At 38.7% G+C, this 27,287-nt stretch overlaps 1 protein-coding gene across 1 annotated transcript; it reads left to right on the top strand.

Moving 5' to 3' along the window:
- The first annotated feature begins 846 nt into the window (after window positions 1-846).
- On the top strand, window positions 847-13,731 carry nt5dc2 (5'-nucleotidase domain containing 2). Its single transcript, XM_062426925.1, has 14 exons — window positions 847-1,252; window positions 4,097-4,281; window positions 4,370-4,444; window positions 4,538-4,593; window positions 4,935-5,028; window positions 6,094-6,222; window positions 7,298-7,358; window positions 7,458-7,560; window positions 7,649-7,750; window positions 7,934-8,015; window positions 8,165-8,251; window positions 9,500-9,640; window positions 10,385-10,449; window positions 13,062-13,731. The coding sequence occupies exons 1-14, from the start codon at window positions 871-873 to the stop codon at window positions 13,321-13,323; spliced, it is 1,824 nt and encodes a 607-aa protein (XP_062282909.1). The 5' UTR covers window positions 847-870; the 3' UTR covers window positions 13,324-13,731.
- The last annotated feature ends 13,556 nt before the right edge of the window (window positions 13,732-27,287 follow it).

Below are 27,287 nucleotides of genomic sequence, written 5' to 3'. Positions count from 1 at the left end.
GAAGAGCAACAGGGGAAGGATTCCTCTTCCAGGATAGACAGAGTTACAGAAACATAGCATGGAAAACTGTTCCTTTAGGTTCTGTGGTGCAATAACAAAAAAAACAACTCATGTTTTAAAAAGTAATGTGTGAAGTCCTCTTCTTATAACGTCAAACTATCAAACTACACTAAACACAACTAAAGAAATCAGTGTGGTTGCATATAAAAAAGAAAGAATGAAAGGAAGAAAGAAAGAAAGAAATACTTTTGACGTCCTTTAATAAAACAGACACAACTAACAACTATCACACACAGCTGTTACACATTCAGAAAAACATAAAATAAACCAGAAAGAAAGAAAGAAAGAAAGAAAGAAAGGCACTGGATGCATTTTGAAACTTTCACCCAAATATTTTATTTGTCTTGTGTGAATAAGTGTTATGCTCATGGATACAGTCTATGCCAGTGGTTGTCAAAGTCTGGCCCGAGGACCTCCAGGGGTCCTTGAGACGGTTCCAAGGCGTCTCCTGCACAAAGGGGAATGATTCATTTTTACTGTAATTTAATTCATAAGTAACACAATGACAGGATGTAGGACTACTGTGGTCATGAGCTTTAATGCACTTTCTGTAATAAAACATCAAAAGCAAAACTATTTTCAGCTGAGGGACACTGATACAAGATCTTATCAAATGTAATTGTGTCAGTTTCTAGGGGCCCTTGAAGCTAAAACCCACAGATCTGTGGCTCTGATTGGCTGCAGGGACTTAAGCCCTCCCTCTTTAAATGACGAGGCGTGTCTATAATCAAACGAGGGTAATGTTTTCATCGCCTTCCGAGCAGCAGCCTGCAGGCAGCAGTTTTTAGGCGTGTTGTTTTGCACGCTGACATGTCTCTGAAAACACTGGGGACAGCGTTAACTCGAACATTATGGACTGCAGGAAACACCACTCCTCCTCTTGCGAGATCCCCTAAAGTCAAGAGACTTTCGACCACATGTCCAGTGTCTTCAGGAAGAAAGCATGACTGCGGAAAAACAAAAGAACAAAGTTGCAGCTCTGGTTCAACCAGGCCGAGCACCGGCGACGTGCCCTCGTCCAGAGAGCCTCCTCACAGAGCTGCAGCCGGGGGAGAGAAGAGACCCGAGGAGCCCGTGGGTGCTCCCGGTGTTACTGGTGTGAGGAGACGGTCCTTCACCTCCTATGCAGCTCCGATGGACCAGAAGTCTCACCTGTGGGCTCGGTACAATGACACGAAACGGATGGTTTACGGTAAGCACAAGGGTCCCCACTTTACCCAAGTTCCCCCCTTCCCCCAAAATAACAGAGGCATGTGAAGTTATCCATCCACGTCATCAAGTCTCCTTGTGTGTTACCAGCAGCATCAACACGTTCCCTCTCACTCTGAGGACTGCTGCTGCTTCCTCCATTTCAAATGCATTTTAGGATTACGTTAAAATAACTTTGTGTTGTGTGCAGCTTTAAAATAGGAAGTTAAATGGGGGTTCACTTGCTCCCCCCAAGCAGTGTCTCAATTTAGCTGGATTTAAAAAAAAAAAACAGCCCAGTTTGCTTAAATGGCATCCAAATATGTGTTTGGTAGTCAATTTAGCTATTAGTGGCTTTAGAGTAATAGTTTATGGTATAAGACTGTCTACCAATTTAGTGTCATCCCATGTCATGTCATCTGTTTAGGAAGTAACGTTTAAAAATCCCCTCCAGACAATATATGTCATTAGAGAAGTTTAACTGCTGGACACTAAGATGTCTCTTAAGTCATTGAAGAGTCAGTTTTCGGTGTTTGTGCACTGGAGGCTTCAAGTTTACACATAACACTTGTGCAAGTTGTATATTGGAACCAGGATGGGTTACTAAACTGTTTATGTTACAAATCATCATACTGGTGGGCTTACCTCTTCAAATCTAAATTTTCAATGAGCCCAGAGAAACTTTCCTCTTTCAGCAGATGGATGTGCAGACAGCCTTTCAATGTCAAACTGTGCACATGCATCGCTTTGCAGAGTGAAGCTCAAAGATTCAACTGTATGAATGAGGAAAGCAAAACATATTTTTGAGTGGAGGGAGACTTCAAAGACTTTTTTGCTTTTTTATTACTTTTTTGGCATGCAGCTGGTGTAACTATAAAGTAGCGTAATAATCAAAATAGAGCTGACAGTTTCCAGCAAAAGGATGCATGAAAAATATAGGATTTCTTTTTGAAACTAAAAGCCTGACACAAATTGATGTAGTTTATTTTACTCACAGTCGGTGAACATGATGGTTGTGCATAACCGTTCTCACATTGCTTTGTTGTTTTTATTATACATTTTGAACATATGGCCCAGGCGTATGCTGGCTGTGTTATGTAAGTGTAACCAACTCATTCAAAACCTCAAATCCATCTATTTCTGGTCCCTCATCAACAAATCTAGAATCAGTAAATATGAGGAAATGTTCATTTAAAGTGTTTATAACTGCTTGACGAAAGATGTTTCCTTCCCCACGTCACACTCTTGTGCATGTTCACTGGAAGCTTCAGGTTTCCACATCACACTTGTGCAAGTGTATGTAACCACAATTAGCCAAACTAGACCTGATGTCACAAATCTTTCTCACAGGCCCACCCATTACACTCATATTTTCAGTGAGCTCAGAAAAGTTTTCCCCAGGTTTCAAAGCATCAAACTGAAGTAACAATGGGTAAAACCTTTTTTTTTTAGTGGATGGGAACTTTAAGTATAAGAACAGAAGTATTATCACTAAAATGTAAGCTTTTTATTTTTTAACTATCAAAAATAAATGTACTCCATGTGCAGCAGATTGCCCCTCTTCAGCGCAATATGATTAATAATACAGATTCACTTACATGTAAACAACACTTAAATGTTGGTAGTTTAATCTGCAATGTCACAATATCATAGCAATTCATAAACTGACCCTGTTTTGTTCCATATCTGAAATCTTAATCTGCAAACTATCTAGTAAGTATAAATGTCACTGTCAGATAAATGTTCTAAAGTAAAAAGTGCAGCATTTACCTCAGAAATACAGTATAATACAACATAAAATGGAAATGCACAAGTGAACAACAAGTACCTCACAGTTGCTATGCAGTGCAGTGCTTGAGTAAATGTGCTTACATTCCACCACTGCTACTGCTTTCCTGTGTAATTACTGTAATGTACACTTTGTCTCTATGTATTATATAAAATATACAACATACATACATTTATGTTATTTATATAGTAAAGTTCTGTTGCTGATTCATTGATTCCCAACATAAGGAGTTTTATAAAAAAGCTGTGACTAGTGACTCTTGGATAAACTGGTGATTTCAGAGATTTGATTATTTTGAACTGTGACTCAAAATGGAAAGAACAGGATTTCCTGTGGCACTGGAGGGAAACTAGCTCCCTGGTTGGCAAAAGCATGTCTGCCGCCCAGCTGCGGCACTCGTTGAACTATCCCACAGCAGAAGGCCATGTCCCACTTTCTCTGACGGCATATACCGACAGAGGCACAATCCTGCACTCATATTCCAGTCAGGGTATTAGAGTCTGTCTCTAGAGCAGATTGTGAACTGTTTAATCTGTGTCCATGTGTCCGCTGCATGACTGTTGTGTTTACCCAAAGTGACCAGCAAAACAAACGAAATGGATAATGAAAGTAACCTCTGTTTCTAGAGGTAATGAATATTGTTCTCCACAGTCAGTGTCAAATTAAATAATATTTAAATAATTAAAAATTAATTTGTATAAGGGTGGATACAAAGTGTTCTTTTTGGATTGAGTTAGCTGAGCGAAAAGTCAGTTAACATCCTATAATCACACATTACGCAATTCCCGGTGAGCTTGCCAGCTTTGCTAGATTGAAAATGGCAGTGGAATGACTTCTTTCCTCCCTCCATAAACGCTGACTCGGCAGGTTTTGTAATCCATAAAATAATTTTTTTTTAAAAAGGATATTACAGTATATAGTTACATTAAGTCAGACAATATGAATGGCCTAATCTCTCCTTATTTGAGATGAAAACAGCGACTTTAAATTGTCTGATTCAAGCTGTATTTGACTTGATTAATTTGAATGGGTGTTTCCCATCTGCTCTCCCTGGATCAGATTTGATCCCACCAGGTGCGTGTAAGACCCTCAGTTCCTCCGTCATCTACGCTAACAACGAGGTCAGCCTGGGCGAAGTGGACATTTACGGCTTTGACTATGACTACACGCTGGCTCTGTACTCAAACGCACTCAACACGATGATCTTCAATACGGCTAGAAGCTTTCTCATTGAGCACTTCAAGGTGTGTGTTGGTTTCTTTTTAAAGTATATTTGCTTTACAGCTGATTTTAGGTTCAGGACTTCATTCATTTTGTTCTCCTGCTCCACAGTACCCTGAAGACATTCGCAAGTATGATTACATTCCTAACTTTGCTGCTCGAGGCCTTCACTATGACATCCAGAAGGTACGATCTTTTACACCACTAATGGGAAATCTTTGCAGTTTTTAGTAAAGATAATTATATGCATTTTAATTTTTTTTAAACTTCCTCTTGTAGGGTCTTCTGATGAAGATAGATGCTTTCCACTACATTGAACCGGGAACAGTTTATAGGTAAGAAGTTGATGCTGCACTGAGTGTGAATTGTTTATGAAACCTTGAATGGACTCGCTCCCCTGTATTTAACACAACTCCTGTCCTCATACCATACTGGCATAGAACTATTAGGTCATCTGGCCAGGAACTCCTGCCTGTTCATAGATCCAGGACTAAGTGCTATGGGGACAAGGGCCTTCTCCATCACTCCCCCCAAAATGTGGACCCTTTGCCACCTGAATTTGTTTTCTCTTTCTTTATCTAAATCTGTGTTGCTGAAGGCAAAATTACTACTTGTACTGTCTGATAATGTGATTTCTGTTTTTGAAGCTCTGGTGCATTTCATTCATGTATCATAGGGGACTGAGCCCAGTGCCAGACGATGAAGTCCTGGAGCTATACGGGGGCACTTACCATATACCCCTGCAGCAGGACAGCGGCTTCTATGGAAAGGTGTGGAGAATGGTTTTTACAATTATAGAAGTGTACAGTGAATTAAATACTGTTTGATAATCTGTATTGGATACTTAACTTAAGCTCTGTGGAGCCAAGACCTAATATATCAATGGCCACTCACTATGACCTCAATAATAAACATAAAGTAGTATTATCACCTTTCTGACAATATCCATAAAAACTAAAAATGTATGAGCTTTGTTAAAGTTGAATTTATGGCTGAGCTGTTGGATTGGATTGCATAACACAGAGCGGATACACAGGACATAACACATTGCTCAGGTGTTCTTAATAAAGTGCTCAGTGTGTGTATGTCAGCTAAAAAATACACTTCCTGTTGAATCCTCCAATCTGTGTTAATCCCAAATTTGGCACAGATGAAAAAAACTCTTCTTAAATCTTTGCGACACATCTGTCATAATCTTATTCTGCCACTGTCGAACAGGGATGTACTGTGATTTAGGATTAAATATGTTACTGTTCAGAGATTTCAAGTGTCAGGCTTTGAATGGGTTTACTATTGCGTAAGACCCGCTGTAGAATTTTTTCTCTTTCCATTGTCGTCATGAGTCAGCTAGAAGGCAGCGTTCCAGTGTTCAAGAAAGCTGAACATGGGAACTGTGTGTTCCACAAAATAGTTCAGATTTCTGTAACAACAGCGCTTCATCAGTCTTAAGAAAGTAAACATCTCTATTGGGTCTGACAGTCACAACGGTTAAACTGACCTTTTTGCTAATTAAGAACAATTTGGGCTCTGATTTTTTTCTAACCAAACTCAAGTAGTTTTCACTTCATCAGGCTTGCTAAGTGTTTTTCTGTAGCAGGAAGTGCCCCTCTCCATCTCCTAATCCTTCTTCTTGTCCTGCCTCAAATAGTTTAGCGTGGCTCTCATCTCAGCTGGGGACTTCCTCTCAGTGGGTCGTTGTGGGGATTAGGGAATTATTCAAAAGTACATGGGGGCTACAATAAATGCTAATTTTGCAAGTTCACAAACCCCTTGTAAACAAGCAGAAATAAATATTTACATAAGTAATAAGTAATAACATGTATTTTCCAACATAGGGACCAAAGGTGAAGCAGTTCATGGATATCTTCTCCATTCCTGAGATGACTCTCTTGGCTGCTGCTAATGATTTTTTCATCACCAACGACATCGATTACGACCCGGTTCACCTCTTTAAAGACGTCTCGGTGAGTACGCCTGCTGACTTTCACGGTAATCGTTACACGCAATATTTTTAATCCTGTCCTCGCCCTCTATCTCACACAGATAAAGTATACCGACCTAGTGTATTTCACTGTTTTCATGCTCTGTGATTGTTCAGCTGGAAGCTCTGGAATCTGCTGAGCTCTGTAAAAGTTTGCAATGGTCTCTCATCAGCTAGAACAAAGAACATATCACTGATTTTCCTCATGGTCCTGAAGTGCGAGGGTTTCTAGTTACAAGGCATCACAGTGTGTCTGCTACTTTATCATAATATCTGATATAAAAACATGCAAACTGTGAGGTTCTTAACCGTTGTTACACACTGCAACATCTCTTTGTGAGTGGCTGTAGTTTGGAGCTGTAGCCTAGCAGCAAATACTTGTGCTGGATCTAAGAGATAACCATCAACAGCACAGATTTGTTGTGAGAACACTTATGTAAGGGTATAATATGTAACTATTCTGCATTAAAATGTCTAAAAGCAACTAGATTAGTGTTCAATCAATCCACATTTTTAAATGAACTTTTAGATCTTGGTCATTGTCAAATATATCTCTTAAACAGGATGAAGGATTTTAGTCATCGGACGTCTAAGTTATCAGAGACACAAGCTGAGCAAATGTTAGCAGTGGTTCAGTTGCAGATAATTCAGCTCCTTATAAAAACCTGCTGAACGTCTGGATCTTAAGTTGTCTGAGAAAGAAGCTGAGCAAACATTAGCAGCAGCTTGGCACAAAGTCTACCTGATCGTCCTGTGTCTACCAAACGGCGTCAGAGAAACAGATTTTTAGTGTAAAACTGCTTTATTCAGTGTTTTAACCTGTTTTAATCACTGGGTCCTTTTGGAGAGGAGAACACCTCTGTGGATAATTCAGCTTCCAGTAAAAATCTCCTAAATGATGAACACTGAAGGAATCCTAACTGGTTGTTTAACAATGAAGATAGCAATTCCCATGATCTCACTCAACCTCACAACGTCATCAAACTCCATCTTTAGTTACTGTTTTGATTGAGAGAACCCTAGCATCAGAAATGACATATTGTGTGTTTAATCCTCAGGAAGCAATCGGCATGGTTCACCTGAAAGGCTACATGTACAAATGGGTCATGCAAGATCTCAGTAAGAAATCCATTTCTTCTTATTATATCAAGTCAGAACACTTTTGCATATACAAAAACATCACTGCTACATTTTGAGTTGTCTTCCTTCTCTTCACAGATACGTTTATTCTCAGAGGAGAAGAGACGGATGCTGTTTTGCAGCAGTTAGTCAATAATGGAAAGAAGCTATTCCTGATTACCAACAGTCCCTTCAGCTTTGTGTAAGTATTGTTCATCTGAGACCCAAGTCTTGATGAGTCAACTCTGATTCATACTAAGGGTCATGATTTTTTTCCCCCCTACATGCAGTGATAAAGGAATGACGCACATGGTGGGAACAAACTGGAGAGACTTCTTTGATGTTGTTATTGTGCAAGCAGACAAACCTCACTTCTTCACTGACTGCATTAAGTGAGTAAATGTTTTCAGCTAAGTGTGGTGAGCATTATCTGATTCAAAAAAGTGTCTTTGTCTCAAAACTCAGTACAGCTCAATAAAAAACATAAAACCTGATACAATTACTTAAGTTTCTGTCTTGTTTTCCGAGTGTAATGTCAGTAATGTACTTTATTAATTTAATGGCTTGGGTTACAGACCTTTCAGACGCTTGGATGGAAATGGGGACCTTAAGTGGGAAAAGATTAAGAGTTTGGACAAAGGACAGATCTACAAACAGGTCTGTATTATCTCCAGCTGCTGCTGAAAGCTGAACCTTCTCCTATGATTGAGCTGGCTTAAATGATACATGTTTTTACTTGTTGTATTCTGTGTCTAAATGAACTAAAGGGAACAATCGGTGGTTTGTGGCTTTCTTTTGTGTTTCAGGGAAACCTGTTTGACTTTCTCAGACTGACAGGCTGGCGAGGATCAAAGGTTCTTTACTTTGGAGACCATCTTTATAGTGATTTGGCTGTAAGTGTCCAAACATGGTGATTATATGTATTTAATGCATGTTATTTCTCTGATATTTTCACCATTTCCTCGCAAAGTGGAAAATTTAGTGCTGCTGAAATGTCATTCTAATACTTAAAGTTATTCTTCAACTGTTGAAACTAACACGGTAATATATGCCATTACACATGATTTACTTAGGCAAAGATCCAGATGTGAGCCCTGCTAGAGTTGCAGTCCTGACAGGAAAAATAAATCTGTTCTAACAGAGACTGAAATGTTGAGCCAGTTACATACTGTATTTATTTATTTTAAACTCTGTCTCCACCTATTGCATAATTCTCAAAGTTTCCCATCTGGCCTTTGGGTGGGGCCAGAGTCGGCTGCAGAGTTCAAATTTCAAACACTAGATGGCAGTGCAGACTTCCTGATATTGTCTCAGAAATGTAGCATTAATGACATGGATTACTGAGTCGAGTTTATGCAATCAAATTAAGAGCAAAAAAAAAAAAAATACATTATGGATTCAAGCACTCTTCTTGTGTCTATTTAGCAAGGAAGACATGGCAAGGTTATGTACCTTTCAAACGCAGGCAAAGAAAATGTTTTACATGAGGTGAAGAAATACATGAGACCATTTTTAAACAGAGTAGAATCAATAAGACATGGTCCCCATAATTCAAAGGAATTAAAAGTATTGTACAATCAAAGGCATGAGCAAACAGAGGTTTTTAAATTTAGATTTGAGAGTGGCTAAATTTGATGTGCATTTAAGATCTTACAGTGAGATCATTTGTTCCATCTGTGTGCAGCAATGTTGATAAAAGCAGCTTCACGCTGTTTGATTTTGGCTTGAGGCTCTACCAGCTGACTGCTTCCTAAACATCTGCTGGGCTTCTATTCTTCAAGCAGATCAGAGGTGTATTTTTACCCAACTCTGTAATCCAGCAGCAACACTTTTCTATCATTCTATAATTAACGGGAAGCCACTGTTAAAGTCATAAAACAAAGACATCCAGAATAGATTAAACTAAGACGCCTGCTGATAAAACATCTCCCTGCTCTGTATTATTTGGGATTTCAGCTCAGACACAGTGACGATAAATAAATATGTGCACTAAGAGGGCTGAGGAAGGAACTTAAGATGTTGCTGTGGGTAAAATTCATGTGTGTTGTTGTGCTGTTTCCCTCTTAAATAAACATAACATATGTCACTTACTAATTTTATTGGCAGAAGTTTGATCAAAACAATTTAACTTCTTATGGCAGGACCTGATGTTGCGACATGGCTGGCGTACAGCAGCCATAGTACCTGAGCTGGACCACGAAACCAAAGTGGTGAGCACACACCGCTACGCTACCAACCTCACCTGGCTGCAGGCCCTAACCGGCCTGATGGAGCGGTTACAGGTGAGACTTTAATCCCAGGCCCGTTTGGAGAATTTACTCTCCATAATGAATTTGTTTACACCCACGGTCAAATATTGACACACCTAAAAATCGACATCTCAGTCTTGACCAGACATAACCAACAACGAGGACACAACCTTACTCCAAAGGTTGTAATGGTTAAAAGAGGCAGTTGTTGACATTTCACAGCCAGTTACTCATGCTTGGAAATCTTTTGATTGCCGAATGAGCTGATGGCACACCACAATCTGCACGGACTCCTAATGGTTTCTTAACTTGTATGTGGGCATGTTGAAAAACAGGATGTGATAAACAGCCATTTACTATGCTACTTATCAGTCCACTTACCTTTTGTTTTTACAAGCCCTAGTGTCTGTAATATGAGGGAACCTGAGAGAACAAAGCACAAGAATAGAGTTAAAACATTTTGATTCTGGCAATTAAAGAATAGAAAAGGTGAGTTCTCACCTTTTGAACTGACTGTCAGATAATTGTTTGCTCATCATACTCACACATCATATACATGTAGCAGAAGGGGGAGGTGGTGTGAATGTCTCCCACATAAAAACCCCAAGTACTCACAGCAGGTTGCCATGTGCAGACTACATTTTGGATTGCTTTTTTCATCTTACTGTGTATGTTTATTTTATTTATTGTTTATATTAGGTTTTATGTACTCACTGCCACACCTATTTCCCTCCCCACCTCTCCCTCATCATACTGTTGTATTCTTCACTATCATAGACACATCGGGATCCAGAGTCCAAACTGGTTTTTCAGGAATGGCAGAAGGAGAGAGAGGAACTCAGGTGAGTGTCATTATCTCAGACCTTCACTCCCAATTAACCCCATGACCCAAGTTTGTGCAGTGGTACATGATGAATAATTAAATTGTAGTCAAGTATTGTGCTTAGTCAATCAATCAATCAATCTTTATTTGTATAGCGCCAAATCACAACAAAGTTATCTCAAGGCACTTTACACATAGAGCAGGTTCTAAACCGTACTCTTCAGGTTTTAATTTATAAAGAGACCCAACATTCCCACATGAGCAAGCATTTAGCGACAATGGCAAGAAAAAACTCCCTTTTAACAGGAAGAAACCTCAGGCAGAACCAGGCTCAAAGTGGGCGGCCATCTGCCTCGACCGGTTGGGGTAGAGGGGAGAGAGAGGAAGAATAGGAGAGAGAGAGAAGCACATAGAAAATAAACATTGAAGCTAGTAGGTCCGGGACTGGAATCTGTCATCCGGACGTCTACAGGCCCAGATTGCCTGTGAGATGAGAAAGCACAGACAACTCCGGGGAAGAAGTGTAGGTTACTGAATGCATTAATAGTACATGAATGTTATTGGATATAGATGGATGGATAGAGAGAGAGAGAGGAGGAGAGAGGAGCTCAGTGCATCATGGAGGTAGGAGTCCCCCGGCAGTCTAAGCCTATAGCAGCATAAACTAGGAGCTTGCTAACTATAAGCTTTATCAAAAAGGAAAGTTTTAAGCCTGCTCTTAAAAGTAGAGAGGGTGTCTGCCCTCCGGACCGAATCTGGGAGATGGTTCCACAGGAGAGGTGCCTGAAAACTGAAGGCTCTGCCTCCCATTCTACTTTTAGAGATACTAGGTACCACAAGTAGGCCTGCGTTCTGGGAGCGCAGTGTTCTGGTAGGTACATAAGGTACTATGAGCTCTTTAAAGTATAATGGAGCCTGACCAGTAAGAGCTTTAAAAGTGAGGAGAAGGATTTTAAATTCTATTCTTGATTTTATGGGAAGCCAATGCAGTGAAGCTAAAATAGGAGTAATGTGATCTCTCTTTCTAGTTTTTGTCAGAACGCGTGCAGCTGCATTCTGGACCAGTTGGAGAGTCTTTAGAGACTTGTTAGGGCAGCCTGATAATAATGAATTACAATAATCCAGCCTAGAAGTAACAAATGCATGGATTAGTTTTTCAGCATCATTTTGAGACAGAATATGTCTGATTTGTGAAATGTTACGCAGATGAAAATAGGCAGACCTTGAAATTTGTTTTATGTGGGAATTAAAGGACAGATCCTGGTCAAATATAACTCCTAGGTTCCTTACAGTAGTACTGGAGGCCAAAGTAATGCCATCCAGAGTAGTTATATCATTAGATAATGTGTTTCTGAGGTGTTTAGGGCCAAGCACAATAACTTCAGTTTTTTCTGAGTTTAACAGCAGGAAGTTGGAGGTCATCCAGGCCTTTATGTCCTTGATGCAGGTTTGTAGTTTAGTTAACTGGTTGATTTCATTAGGCTTTATTGATAGGTATAATTGAGTGTCATCTGCATAACAATGAAAATTTATTGAGTGTTTCCAAATAATATTTCCTAAAGGAAGCATATATAAGGAGAATAGTATTGGTCCAAGCACTGAACCCTGAGGAACACCGTGTTTTACTTTTGTTTGCATGGAGGATTTATCATTGACATTTACAAACTGAAATCTATCTGACAGATAGGATTTAAACCAATTTAATGCTGTTCCTTTAATACCAATTAAATGTTCAAGTCTCTTTAACAGGATTTGATGATCAATAGTATCGAAGGCAGCACTAAGATCTAACAGGACGAGGACAGAGAGAAGTCCATTATCTGATGAAGTTAAGAGGTCATTAGTAACTTTTATTAGTGCAGTTTCTGTGCTATGATGAGCTCTGAATCCAGACTGAAAATCCTCAAATAAGCTGTTATTATTTAGAAAGTTACACAGCTGATTAGCAACTGCTTTCTCGAGGATCTTAGAGAGAAAGGGGAGGTTCGATATGGGCCTATAGTTAGCTAGAACCTCTGAATCAAGAGTAGGCTTCTTAAGAAGTGGTTTAATGACAGCTACTTTAAAAGACTGTGGTACATATCCTGTCACTAAAGACAGATTGATCATATTTAATAAGGAAGTACTAACAGAGGGAAGGACTTCCTTAAGCAGCCTAGTTGGAATCGGGTCTAAGAGACAGGTTGATGGTTTAGAGGAAGTGATCAATGCTGAGGTGCTTATACTTCAAACATTTCCATTTTTTCTACTCCACCATATTTATTTTTGTTAGCAGAAAAAAAAAAAACTATACTGACTATATAAAATGTATAAATAGTATCTATACAGTAAACTAAACTGTCCAATGATAGATATTGAATATTGGCTCCACCTCAGTCAGCTACAGCATTATACTTCTAGTTACATGTTAAAGCATCAGTAATAATAATTATGTGATATTAAGAATAACAGAACGCACACATGGGCCTGTGTAGTGAGTACTTTTACTTTTGATACTGTTAGGACTTTGAATGCAAGACTCACTTGTAACTGAGTAGTTTTTCTTTGTGGTATAGCTACTTCTACTCAGGGAAATGATCTGAAATGATCTTTAAATCATTGTAACTAATACTTTGACCTTTTATGTCCCAGGGTGATGACAAAGAACTTTTTCAACCCCCAGTTCGGCAGCATCTTCAGAACATGTCACAACCCCACTTACTTTTCCAGACGTCTGTGTCGCTTCTCAGACATCTACATGGCCTCCCTCAGCTGTCTTTTGAACTATGACCACTCCTACACTTTCTACCCACGCCGCACCCCCCTGCAGCACGAGGCTCCTCTGTGGATGGACCAGCTTTGCACAGGTTGCATGAAGACACCCTACCAGGAAGAGATGTCTCTCATACGATGAGAGCTGTGCTCTCCTCAGTGACTGATTTCAGGATTTCAGGAATTAAATCCTGAAATTAATAAAATGTTAAGCTTGGCGATCACTTGAGATAGCCTAGGGATCTGTTTCATTTAGCAGGGATTCTTTTTAGCTTAGAAGGTGCCACATAGGTCGCTCCACAAAGCAATCCTGCAACATACTGTAGTGACCCACTTTCCCACTGGATTCACTAGAGGGTGCTGTAGATGTAGCTGTGTAGAAAGCATACAGTTCAGTTGAACATGTTATGGTACAAGATTGACAGGCATTCAGTGTTTTGCCTGAATCAGACTGTTACGTAAATTAGCAATAATGGACTGCTGTCGCACAATTTTTAGTTGTGTTTAATAGTGATATGGACCCCCTATGATCTGTGTCCTTTAATGAACTTTCAATTTAATTAAGTTGAATTTCAACAAATAAAGGAGTAGAATTTTACATGGTTATGAGTCGATGTGTTATTAATCCTCCTGTACTCTTTTATACCACATGCCCATGTGATAACAGGTAAGTGATGATTTTGCAAGTTACATTAAGGATCACCTTCAGACATATTTTAAGATATACAAAAGTAATCAATTTTGAATAATAAATATGTTTTTTGTGCAAAAGTTCAATTACCTTGTTGAAATCCTTAAAATGAGATGTACTGTTTCTCCCTCACTTAAAAATACAGATTCTATGAAAATGTGGACATTTTCATTTCAGTTGTTGGTAAATCCAAAACTGCAGGATGCAAAATATCTCCTATCTCATTCCAAAGTCCACTCAGCTGTGTATGTGTACTGTAGGCTTCAAGTTTTCCACATGAACGTTGCTCCAAACTTGCTATCATGTCACAAGTCACACTTGTACTGTCTCAACATCTGATTTAAGGTGAGCGCAGAGAAATTTCCCCATTTAGAAGATAAAAAGCTAGTGTCAAACTCTGCACAGTGAAGAAGTCAAACATACAGGTGAAGAAATAATATTTAAGTGCATGAGGACTTTGTAGGTTTGCTCTGTCAAATTGTCTTCCATTTATTTCATTGGTCGCTTGGTTGCTAAGCAGCGCAGCATCCATTCATTACTGCTGGTACTCAGCATCACTCATTCACTTCCAGCCGCCTGAACTGAAGACAACAGCAAAGGTAACTTGCTCAATACAATACTTACAGAAGAAATTAAATGGCTGAAACTGAGACCACAGCGGTCTTGGTGAAGTTTTGTCGTGCTGTCCCGCGCAGGAATCATTCGTGTAGCTGTTATTTCACATTACGGACTTTTTGCGTGGATTATAGTGCATTTATGCTGTATTAATGACGTGGTTTATTAATAATAAACACACCGCTCTCTACGCATAAATTCGCTCTAATCATTTAATCATCGTTGCATGGTAGCAAATGTTATTGCCTCTCTTGTCATGTCTATTTTACAGCCTGTAAGACAGACTAAAAGTTTGGTTTCCACACGCTGTTGTCACCATTTCTCACATATTGTCCGTTGCGAAGCTGAGGTTTGTCTTCAAGCATATTTAGCTTATATGATTGTTAATTTTCCAATATGTTTTCAGATATTTCTTGAGGAATATGGCTGCAAAACCATTTTGTAGTTTGGCCCCTTTCTATCCCTTTATAGTTAAGTGACCTGGAAGCAAAATACTCAAAAGCAAAATGTTTTTTGTCACGGCAGGTGTGTCCCATGTGGCCATTTTTACTCCACTGTGTCTATAAAAATATGTTGGACTCAGCACCTTTAGAGTCACCTGAGTTTATGGAGCATAACAGGCACAAACTGGGGCCATGCAGGGTAACCTCGTGCAAACTCATAATTTAACACAATAGTTATTGTGTCTATATAAAACATGTTTAACTATAATATTAAAGATCTTTCTTTTTTTTTAAATGATACAATTATTTTCTAGTTAGTATCAGTTCAAATTGTTAAATGTTAAATGAATAAAAAAGACACTTAAATAAGTAGTGTAAAATAAAATAATACAAAAGCACCAAGAAAAGTATGAAATATGCTAATTAGATTAATTATTAGACCTTAGTTTATCATTGTAAAATCCAGTTTCATCATTAAGTTTTGTTAGATTTCATTTTTATTTTTATTCATATTTAATTTAAAAACACCCTTTTTCAAGAATTTGCATTTACTTCATCATAGTATCATTTTCATTTCCTGTCACTTTTCCTGACGGTTGCTGCTGTCTCCGTCTCAGGCGGCTCTGCCTCCCATTAAAGATGAACTGCATTTTTAATACTGTGTGACACAGTTTATAATCCAGTGATTTATTGTTCCTCAATTCCTGTCCAGGATTAATAGGTTTACGTTATTTTTTATGACAGCGTGTCATTTTCTCTCAATCTAAATCATGCAAAGTATTGATTCATTTGTGGTTAACTGAGACCTTGGCGGTCTTCTTTTGTCCTCTCAGTATACATGAGTGTGTGTTGTTTGACCCTCCAGCATGAGTAATGGACTGCATCTTTACACATCACCGCCTCTTTTTTTACATGATCCTTATTGGCTGCATGTTAAATTCTCTTTGGGTATGTTTTTGTGGATGAAACACAAGCTTCATCGCGTTTGTTAACTTTTTCCTCCCTTTATATTTGACAATCCTACCAAAAATAGAGAATACACGTCTCCTCTGTTGGATCTCTTCTTTCTTAATAGACTAGAAAGATTAGACACAAGTTTAATAACTGAAAAAAGCTTTGAAACATTATAATATCATCAAATTATAGCTTCAAGAAACATGCTATTGCCTATTTTAGGTTGTGTTAAATGAAACTATGTGAGGAAAAGGGAAGATTTAGAAGTTTAAGGAAGCATCTGATACCAGATTTATTTTCTACTTTGAGGAATACTTTACTAAACTATAGAAATTGGACCCATCTCGATTACTGGAAATACTGGCTTTTTGTTTCAGGTAATGGAGAGGGGTGTCTATTTTTTCTATTAGTGAGATATTCTTAGGTCAGAAACAGGGTGTCAGATCTGTTTTGCTTTATTTTGCCGTTACAGTTGATCTCTCGGCTATCGATTTTAGTATTAGATTAATCTCCCTAATACCAGGATCATGTTTTAAACCCGATGATACCCAGAGCCACTAGTGTTTTCAAGCCATATTTATATCTGATGATTGATGATCATTTAGAATTTAAATGCTTCATAATGACACATTTTGCCTGTTTAAAAAAACACTGTCATGTTTGTTTGTTGAACACCTCGTGATCTTTAGTGGTGCATCTGTGTTTCTCCGGGGCTGACGGGTGGTTCAGTCTATTTCATGGCTGCCTGACTTCAGTGAATAAAGCCTGCACCTGAGCAGCGGGAGCTGCCAGGACAAACTTTCTCTCACATCAGCTGACCTCTTTAAATGTGTCGATGCGTTTGCAATCAGTCAAGAAAGCCTAAAGCCTCAATTTATTAACAACAAAGGAAAAGCAAGTGAGCAGGAAGAAATTCTGTTTTTATTATGCACTGTATAGACTCATCACCTGATACACGATCCTCACAGGGCAGTTCTGAATGATTGCACAGATTTTTCTTTTTAAAATCAGTTCATCCTTTGCCAGTGAGCTTTACCCTCCCCGTCCTCGCAACCCTTCATCCTTCACTGCCTCCATCCTGGATTTCTCCAGCCACAGCGCTCCATCCATTTGTAGTTCCACTTCTTCATCATTTCTCTTTTATCTCTCTATAGACTTTTCCCCTTTTCCTTTTTCTACCCTCCCTACTTCATGATCTCACCTCTGAGTCACTCCATTCCTTTCCTCATGGGACCCTCGCTTCCTTCATCTCTTTATACTTCCAGTTGAGTGCCTCTGTGTCTGTCACTATGTTGGCCGTGGGAGGCTGTGCACTCAGAGGATTGTGTGCCCTGGCAGGCAATCCCTCCACCCAGCAGCCTCTTCCATTATTAAATGTAATGGGACCTTTACTTTTACAGCTGAGCAGCGTTAGGATCTCAGCTCAGTGGAGGAAGATTTCCCCACTGCAGACAATATTCCTTCATTATGCCTTGAAAGTAAAAAAAAAAAAAAAACCAAAGGGAAACCCCACAGAGAAAACACAGACTTACATTGTTTATTTTACTGTGTTATCATTCTTGTTGTGCTGCAAAAAACATTATAAAAACACAACATATTTGCTAATTCATGAGGTTTGTATTCCTTCTGGCCAACCAACAAAGAAAAAGCAGAAGGGGCGAAAGATTGGTGGGATTAGAAGTCTGAGTTTCGGCTAAAACACACAGAGTCGGGGAAGATGCACAGCAGCGAGAGGCCTCGGGGCAGCAACTAATTGGCCCCTGCCGATGTCCCATAGCGGGGCAGTTTAAATTCACTGTTTTTAATCAGATGTCACATGATGAAAGCAACTAGTCTGTATGAAAAACGTTATATCACCATTACCCCAAATTATTTTTGTTGTTATTTTGTTGTAAGGGTTAAATACAAGGGTCAAAAACATGTCTTTAAAGACCTAAAACATGTTATCAGTCAGCTTTTTGCTTAAAATTTGAAACCAAGTGTTCAGGGCCTTTAAGGATTACTGATTCACTGGAGTGGTTATGGAGAGATCAAACAGTTGGATAACTGGATGTACAACGTTATATGAATTATGGATCTTTAATGGCTTCGTTGTGATATCTTAGTGCAACAGTGACAACCCCTCCACCCCATGTAATGTGTACATTTTAAAATGTAATTGCACCATATTCCAATCTTTGTGTGTATTTGCATGGAAGGACTTTAAAACACATGCAAAAATTAACAAGGCGTGTGAATACGTGAGATGACATTGTCTTTTAGATGATTTAAAAGTATGATGATATGATGGTGATATAAAAGTGTGTGATGGAAGCACACTCCTCTTTTTGAGAGCATAGCATTAATTTTAAAATGATCATTTAACATATTTCCATAAATAATCTATAACCTGTGACGGGACAGTTCGAATCCTTATTACAGGTCTTAGTAGCCAAATTCCCTCCGTGCCTGAACTGCTAACTTAATGTATTAAACCTGCTTCAAGAAATCATTTTACTTCCCCAGCTGCTCAGTTATGAACAGCATACTAATTACTTCTGTCCAGACACGGCTCCATCTCCGGCACCTCGCTAAAACTGGACCTGTCTTGAATTTCAGTGACATGTACTGTAGGGGATTACACGTGTTTATCTCTCTTCACCTTGACTACTGCTGTTTACCTGCTTTTATCATATTACCGTAGCTCCACTGTGCTGAGATAGTGCCACAAAGCTCATACTAACTCAAACTAACAGATTAGGACCACATCTCTTTTTAATGCCACTTCACTAGTTGCCTGTTTGTTTTGGAAGTGACTTTAAAAGTTTAATTGATTGGTCTGTAAATACCTATCTGAACTCTTGATCATGATATGAGAAGGATCCTTTTTGACTGATTCAAGTCATCTTTCAAATCACGTACTTATATTGTAAGAACTTTCTATAGTCTTTGGCTTTTACTCAATTCATCTCTACTGCCCTGTCTGTTTCTTCTTGTTGCTTTATTCATTTGACTGGGACCCTTAGCTTATTTCTTTTTCACTTTTATTCACCTCAATAACCTTTTCACGATCATTACGGAGAACCTTGCGGTTTCTTCATTCATGAACCTCTTTTGTATATTAAAGAAGCTGTCTGTGGAAAGCCTCAGAACTTCACCCAGTCAGTTTCCTCAAACGCATTGCCAGATTTTACATAGATTATTTATATGCTGGTTTATGTGAGGCCACTGGCTGCTCCTGAGACACGCCACTCTTTCATCGTCATATGTGTAGGATTGCCCCTTTGGCATTGTGTCAAAGATATAAGCCTGTGAAGATTCAGTCTTTGAGGGTGCAATTTACTCTCTCCTGCGTTGTTGCGCTCTCATTCCATAGTTTGATGTCTAATATGTTATTGAACCCTTTGTAAATTACAGCCCTGTCTGTGATCGTAAATACAAGCCTGTGGTATAATTAACATAGTCAGTGGGCCAGGGATGAGAAGCTGCATTAAATGAAGGCTTATTGTGGAGTTTCGGAGGCCTGCGTGACTGATGGGAACACGGAGAGAGAACGGTTATGTGAGATATTTAATTAGCAACTGGATTCACCACATTGTTTTTATCTTTGTCTTTATTAAAAGTCACTGGGTCGTATTTTGTGATATCTTTATTATAGAGGTTTTTATTTTGTAGCCACAACCAAACAAATAATATTTAAAGCCTCATGTTGATACTTAAGGCCTTTTTTAATTTTTTTATGTTAGGAAATGGATGCATAATTTTCCACCCTGTTGAATTATTCATCTGCAAACTGCATTTGTGTGCATTCTCTCCTCAGAGGAGGATGTCAGCTGGACTACTGCAAACAGCTTATTAGAGCGAAAGTGTACCGTCTCTTTGATGGGCTTTGAATGAGTCACCCAGTCTCTGCCTCTGTATCTGTATCTGTATCTGCTGGGCTTCTATATTTAATCTTGATTTGTATTACCAGTTGCCTTTGTAGTGTTGCCCGTTCAGCAGTTTCATTACCTTTCAGACTATAATCACTAAGTTATATTTGAATTTCTTTACTCAGTATTATACCTTACTATCCACACTCTTTGATGTTAGCCTTATTAACATTCAAGTTAGTGTCTTGTCATAGTACCATGGCATCATGGCCCAGTCTGAGCTACAGTACACTAATCCTTTAATGAGAAGGATTTAATTAGATGTAGTAGAATATCATTGTGACTTTTTTTTATGGAGTATGTACATGACAAGCAAGGGAAACATTTAGATGAAGTGAATTGTTATTCAATATACAATAAAGTTTAATGGCCACATTTTAAACGCTGGCATAGGGCATGTAGTGTTTAAGTAGGCACTGTACTGAAGTATTGCTGTTGTTCAGGGATGACATGATATCTGACTGTTGATTTATCCTCCATGCTCACTCTGTTTAGATTTTCCCCTGCTCCCTTATTTGAAAAAAGCAAATAGACTAAAATTCTGATAGGCTATTGATAGTGAATTGGAAAATGATGTTGGGCTTCTAAAATGGGATTCCCAGTGGGGTGCTAAACCCAAAATTCCAGTAAGTATGTTTCAAAAACGATGTTAAAGGTAGAACATCTCAAATCAAGTCAATAGAAAAATGATTGTGATGATAGTGTAATTATATAAGCTATAGGCTACTATTCACAGATGGCCAGTTTCAATTACTTTTCACTTGTTTATCATCTTTTTCCTGGAATAGGAAGTTTTACATGTCAGCCTTTCATCGGGCATCAGCCAACCAACCATTCTTTTAACATGTAGAAACATTATTTATGGATTCAAACCGTAAGTGGTTAACCACACTTACATGTAGTATTTATGACCTGCTATGGTAGGTTACAACTTACCGCAAATTAGCATTAACCCATCATCCAGAACAAATTATTGAGATAGTATGAATATTCATGAATCTACATGAGAAGGTTATTCTCGATTAAGCATGAAGTCAACATAAATGACAAACACTATGTCCTGTTCCTCTCTATAATGATTACATATTGTTTTATCTCCGCACCACTGAGCTGTATGACAGATGGATAGATTATAGATACTGTACAAGGGAGGGGACTCCACACAATCTGCTCTGTGAGGATGTTTGTTTTTCTGCATGCTGGGAAAAAGCCATGATAGCACAACTTGCAAGGTAACTTTTAATATATTTCAAGTACGGATTAGCTTGGTATTACTCAAACTGCAGGACACTAAGTACACATTTCCTGACTCATCAACCCTCTTGCCCTCTCTGACACCACGGCCTGCTGTCTCGGTGACACATGCAGACATTTGCCTCTATTTCTGGAGACACCTGCTGTTCCCATGCAGATGCTCGGACCACACACATACCTCAGTGCATCAGGTCTATATCTAGCTGGTGACAAAAAGTTAGTTTGGTTTTATAAGCCAGTCTGGTGCATAAGAGAACAGAAGTTGCCTAACAAGACATTTTAGGTGTTTATTTTTAGGCTATTTAGTGAAAATACTTTTAAAGATCTTGCAGTCCTCTCCTGGTTTCTAAGAAGCTCTCAAATGTGCCCTAATTGCCCCCAATGAAATCATGCATAAAAGGAGCACAAATGTGCATTCAATAATTTAAATACACATGTTCAGGGACATGGGACTTGTCTGCAAACCAACACAACCTTTAATTTGTGCACTCTGGTAATATTGGCTTTGCTTCCTTGTTGTAGGGCCCCTGTAATGTTGTACAGTATGTGTAAAATTAAAGATACTAGTTGCAAAATCTGCCATTTTTCTTTGACATATTTTTATTTTCCTCTGACAATATTAGAAATCACCATGTTGAGTATTGATTTTGTCACCTCTCACTTTGCCACAGACTGGACTTTAATATGGTTACACAATTACCTCAAAACTACCCGTATGCAAAATAGATGGAAAATATAACCAACATCCAAAACAGCCTCAATAATAGACATAAAATGTAACAATCATGTGTCAGACAGTATAGGTAAAAACAGAAAATGTATAAGCTTCATAAAAGTAGAATTCATGGCAGAGCTGTTGTACTAAATTGAATTACAGTGTCCAGTGTACATGTTCGTAATGAAGTAGCCAGTGAGTGTATATCTAAACCTTCAAAATCCCCTTTTATTATTAGTGATTCTTCAAAAACAAAATATTTTCAAAAAGATCAGCAATTCCTCACTTCCCTTGTTTATGTAAATTTTGATCATTACTGAAGTAGCTGACAGAACAATATGATGTATGTCTGTGTGTCCAGGAGAGGGTGCTGTTACCCTGCATCCTCATCAACACCACTTACAATTCAGCAGTAAATGCACACACGTGGACTTAAAATTTGTCACATTTAACACACTCACAAGATAAAAATACCTTCAATTTTCTTATTGACCTTTTCAATGCAAACATTTCTGGAATCCATTAGCCGGCCAATTTTAAAATGGTCAATATCGCACCAGTGGCCGGTGGAAAATTAAAGCTATCAAATTTACTATTCCCCCTGTGAATTGAAAGCATAGGGATTAAAATGTGCCCTTTCGCTTTTTGGCATTTCTCCACCAGCCAGGGGATTTAAAGTTTAAAGTGGTGTCGAGCCCGAGTCTGTCTCTGCTGTGGCGAGTCATCTATTGATCAGCTGGCATGAAGACAAGTCCCTCTCAGTCGCAGTGAACCATCCATCATGGAGCTGCCGGTGACACAGTGGGGAGATAGTATGGCAGTGAGGATCCATTATAACAGAAATAGACCTTTCTCTGCAACAAAGATCAACGAGCAACACATCCTGGTAGCTGTTACTTTCATCCTGCATCAGATCATAATTGCCTGAAGAAGACAGACTGCCATCACTCATCTGGAGGCCAATACTTTAAAGAAATACCTTGATTTTTAAGTAATTGATAAGCCCTTAGGATGTTCATTTGTGATTCCAAAATTACGTAGAAGCATGAAAACAAAAGCATGCATAAACACTCTCCTGTCACCCTCTGATTATACAGTAAGTCTCTCGCTAATGAAATGAAAAGAATGGGAACAATATAAAGAACTGATAATTGCATTCAAACCTCAACAGGGCAGAACACAAAGTGGGACTGGGCTCATTCGATACGACCACGCTGCAACAACACTTCTTTTCTTCTGCTGTGTCCATCATAATATCCTGGCTCTCTAATGAGAGGCTATGAAAGGCCACAGTGTGTGCGTGAGGCTGTTTGTAGAGGCTCCCAGGGGCCATAAGGGGCACGTGACCTCATTGGGAGGAGGATGGTTCAGTGGGCACACTTCACTCCTCCTAGCCAGACAGTCAACAACCCTTACTGTAACTTATTTTCAACTTTATTTTCAGCTGCCTGCCAGAGAAGTCCACATACTGAATGTCTACGAATCCAGCAGGGGATGTGAAACCGATATACAATTTACACTGAAGAAGAAGTGAGAAGGAGAGCAGAATTACAAAGCAAGCGGATGTCCCTTCATTTTCCTTGAAGTGACAATAAAGTAAAGTTAAGAGAAGCAACAGACATTTCTCTGTTTAGTGTGACTGGACAGGCAGTTTGAACCATCCCAAACTAACTAACAAACAAGCAAACAAAATAAGTACACTGTCCGCGGCTTCAGTCATGCACTCTTATGCTCAGTCAGCTACTGAAGTCAGAAAAGTGTAATGGAAATGAAATGCTGGCAGAGATAAGGCTCAGCTTATTTCCTAATGCTTCAAAGCACAATTGCCCTTTGAATATTCGCCCCCTTCAAATATTTGTGTGGCACCCCTTCCTCTGCAAACTCAAGCTCTCCAAATATCCAAGTGTATGTGTACTCCTTGTTCAGTCAAGTATCTGCAAAATATTTAGAAAGTATACAGCCGCTATAGGCAGTGTGTTCATCATGATACAGTATAAATATTGTGGAATGATTAACCTCCTTTAAGAGGCTGTTCACTCGCCCAGCTCTTTTACCTTTTTAGAGTTGAGGTCCTGGTCATTGGCCTCTCCTCACAAAAACAGCCTGTTTGGCCCCCTCAGCCTTAATATAGATAATTAGAATAACATCTGTTAAATTACTCGCAGTTTGAGCCTGTAGGAACATCCAAAGAAATAAGCTCTGCAATATTAAAATAATCAGAGCAACATCATTATTTCGTAACCAAGATTATTATAATGTCTTGTTGTCTTGTTTATCTGCCTCAGCTTCAAATCATGCAGAATTCTGCATTCAGGCTACATACCAAAAACAGAAACTCCCCCCCCCCCCCCCCCCCCCATTAATACCCAGATCTTGACTGTGTTACCCTTGCTATAAGTCTTAAGATTATATATCAAAGCCCCTCAAAACATCATTACCCTTTAACATTAAACATTCATGACTGAATAAGGTAATAATAACCAAATAATAAGTTAAAAAATATTGTATTTTATTTTATTTGTATATCTAACAGGGATCATACAGATTAATAAGGTTGTGCTGCCTAACTGAAGTTAATTTGTAGCCCTGTGTCCCTGGTTAGGCTTTTAAAACTAAGATTATTTGTTTCAAAAAATCAGATAAATAATCCATCTGGATAAAAACAACAGGATAGTTAAAACAGACTGTGTACATGGATATAGTACCTGTCAGAAGTTTGGAAACACCTTTCTATTCACTTGAAAGGGAAAATGTGTCCAAAGCTTTGACTGGTACTGTGTATACATGTGTCTACCTATATGACTGTGTTTACATTAACATATACAGTACCAGTCAAAAGCTTGGACACACCTACTTATTCACCTGAATGAGAGGGTGTGTCCCAACTTTTGACTGATAATGTAGGTGTGATACCATGTGTATGACTGTAAGTGTGTGTATGAAATGCAACAGATTTGATAGTGGTAGCCTGTTACTGAAAAAGATGACTCACCAAAGGTTGTTGCCACCTGTTGCCCCTGTGGTCATGATTCCTTTGCTTTTATATATTGTTCATGATGAGTTTAATATCCTAAAACTCAACTAATCTGCTTCATCAGGACTGGCTATGGTGTGATCAGATTGATTGACAGTGACCAAACAACCTAGCAACTGTCATCAGTCTCAAAAGTCCTGATGCATGTTGCACAGAATTATTTGACATCTTTACACAACATTTCAATGTGAACTGAGCACAGAGGAAAAAAAAACAATTCAGAAATCTCTCATGGGAAATAGCCATAATTGTTCTAACTTTGGCAGTAAAATGTGTATCCATGTAAGACCCCAATACCTATAGAAAAATTGAAAAATAAGTTTTCAGGGCCTTTACAGTTTTGTTACATGATTTGGAGCCACTTAACACCCTGCTGTTCTCAGATGCCTCTTGGGTCTGCCACAGCTTTTTCCAGCTGTTCCAGTGCCCAGACTCCAGGTTAAAAACAAACTATTTTGCACCACTGGCTCCTGAGCTCTGTTTTAATTTCCTTCCTCCGGAAAGCATGTTGTATACCTTACTAGAAAAATGCTAAATAAATTAAATTGCATTGATATTTTTTGGTTTAAGAAATCATCGAGGTGTGACAGGTTGTACTTTTAAGTGGCTGATATGGAGCCCTGTTTTATAAGCAGAGGAAGGCTGTGAGATTAAACCATGAGGCATTAAATTTACAACAGAAAAAATTAACTATTAATGAGAATAAACATAGCACATAAGGCTCTATTGTTCAACTGGTTTCTGTTTCAGTAAAGCTGTTGTAAATCCAGAAGGGCTATACTGCACCCTGAACCTCACAGTGCTTCATAGCACAGTTGATTTATGATGTTTGTTCAGCCTCAAACACATTAAACCTCCAAACATAGAAAATTAGATTTCTTTTAAAGGCACCAAAATGATAAATTACGATGCGCCTTCATGACAAAGGCCTTTGCATGTGTTGCTTGTTTAAGCAGTGTTCTCTTAAGAGAGGCACAGCACTGATTTATTCCTCAGGAGCAAATTTCTTGCCCCATGAAAGCAGAGTTGAGGATGAATGAATGATTTTTGCCTCTGCTGCTGCGCCCCCTCCTCACCACTCGTATGTACCACGCAGTAACTCAGCCGCCAAGTCTCCCCCACTGTGGTACTGCTTCCTTTCCACAGACCAGACTGGAAATACTTTTAGCTATATTATCCCATTCACAAAGTGCAAGACGGAGGAGACATCACACATCTGTTCACGGCTTTCACAGTAACTAATTAGCAGCAATTAACAAGTAAGTTACTGTAAAAAAAAAGAAAAGAAAATTACTATAGGTTTACCGTATTTATAGATACAGTAGTGGAATTGTAGCCATAAAATAAACCAGTGTATTAACATACTATATTTTGGTATTTAAATATAAAATAAAATACAATATTTTTATGACACTGTGTACCAAACCCATTGCATTAAATTTGATTACAGTTATTTATTTTATGTTAGCAAAAGTAACATTTATCAGTGTTGGTTGATTGAATAACAATGATTAAGACTTTAATCATGATTACTGTGATTGGTATTATTGTTTAGCCATACATAAAACAATGGGGCATTAACAACGCACATTTTACACAAAGGGTCTCTTCTGTAAAAGCTACTCTGAACTCTGCTGTTTGTTTTGTTTTCGTCTGGTGTTTTGTTGGTGTTGCAGTATCAGTAGTTTATGTGAGTGTGACGGCATGGATATCGGGGAGGGATCTCCACTGCCTTTGTCCTCTTGAGAGTCTTCCTGCCCGTCCATTTCCTTTTAAGACAAACGAGGACTGAGGGCTGCCTTGAGGACGGGGCCTTGTTTCTGAGGTGATGTGATTAAAGGCTTCTGTCTGGGCTGCACCCCTTCAAATGCCTCGCACACGCCACAACTGCTTTAGTTAATTGAATTGTCAGTAAAACAGACAGGACTGAAGGTAGCACCAAGACTGACGCGCTGAATCAATAGAGTGCCACTTAAATAAAGTTGGGCGGTGGCTGTGCCAGAGAGCTGATTCCAGCTGGCTGTTTGTTGGGAAAGTGGTTTCTGATGGTTTGAGCTAATGGTTTAGTTGGAAAAGATACAGAATAGTTTTAGTGTTTAAAACATGGTCACAATTAGGAACACTTCAAATAATGTGGGTTCTGTGTAGCTACCATATATGCTGTGACGTTATTTGTTGTTGAACTGTAATATCTTTTTTATATTCATTATGTTGTGTACGTGAATTTCAATGATTCAAAGTCATTTTATTCTTCTTTTGGTCTGCCTTTTCAACAAATGGAACAACAAATGATGGCAAACTTTGGCTCATTGACATTTTTGTTGTGTTGATAAATGAGCATTGTCATTTTCAAATAAACTAATTCAATAAATCAATTACTTGAGGGGCTGTTAGTACACAAGAATCCTAATGCTCCATCAAGAGTATTAACATGCTGATTTCTAGCAGGTAATACCATTGTCAGCATATTCATTTAGCATGTTAGCATG

The sequence above is a fragment of the Scomber scombrus genome, chromosome 10, assembly GCF_963691925.1.
Source record: "Scomber scombrus chromosome 10, fScoSco1.1, whole genome shotgun sequence".
Lineage (NCBI taxonomy): Eukaryota > Metazoa > Chordata > Actinopteri > Scombriformes > Scombridae > Scomber > Scomber scombrus.
The sequence above is the reverse complement of the archived record's forward strand: the minus strand, read 5'-3'. Positions and strand labels throughout refer to the sequence as shown.

Bases quoted from the DNA above. Each gene is read 5' to 3' on its own strand.
- nt5dc2 (XM_062426925.1), top strand. From the start codon at position 871: ATGTCTCTGAAAACACTGGGGACAGCGTTAACTCGAACATTATGGACT. The intron at 4,594-4,934 runs GTAAGAAGTTGA...CATGTATCATAG, and splicing joins GAACCGGGAACAGTTTATAG to GGGACTGAGCCCAGTGCCAG. The intron at 7,751-7,933 runs GTGAGTAAATGT...CTTGGGTTACAG, and splicing joins TTCTTCACTGACTGCATTAA to ACCTTTCAGACGCTTGGATG.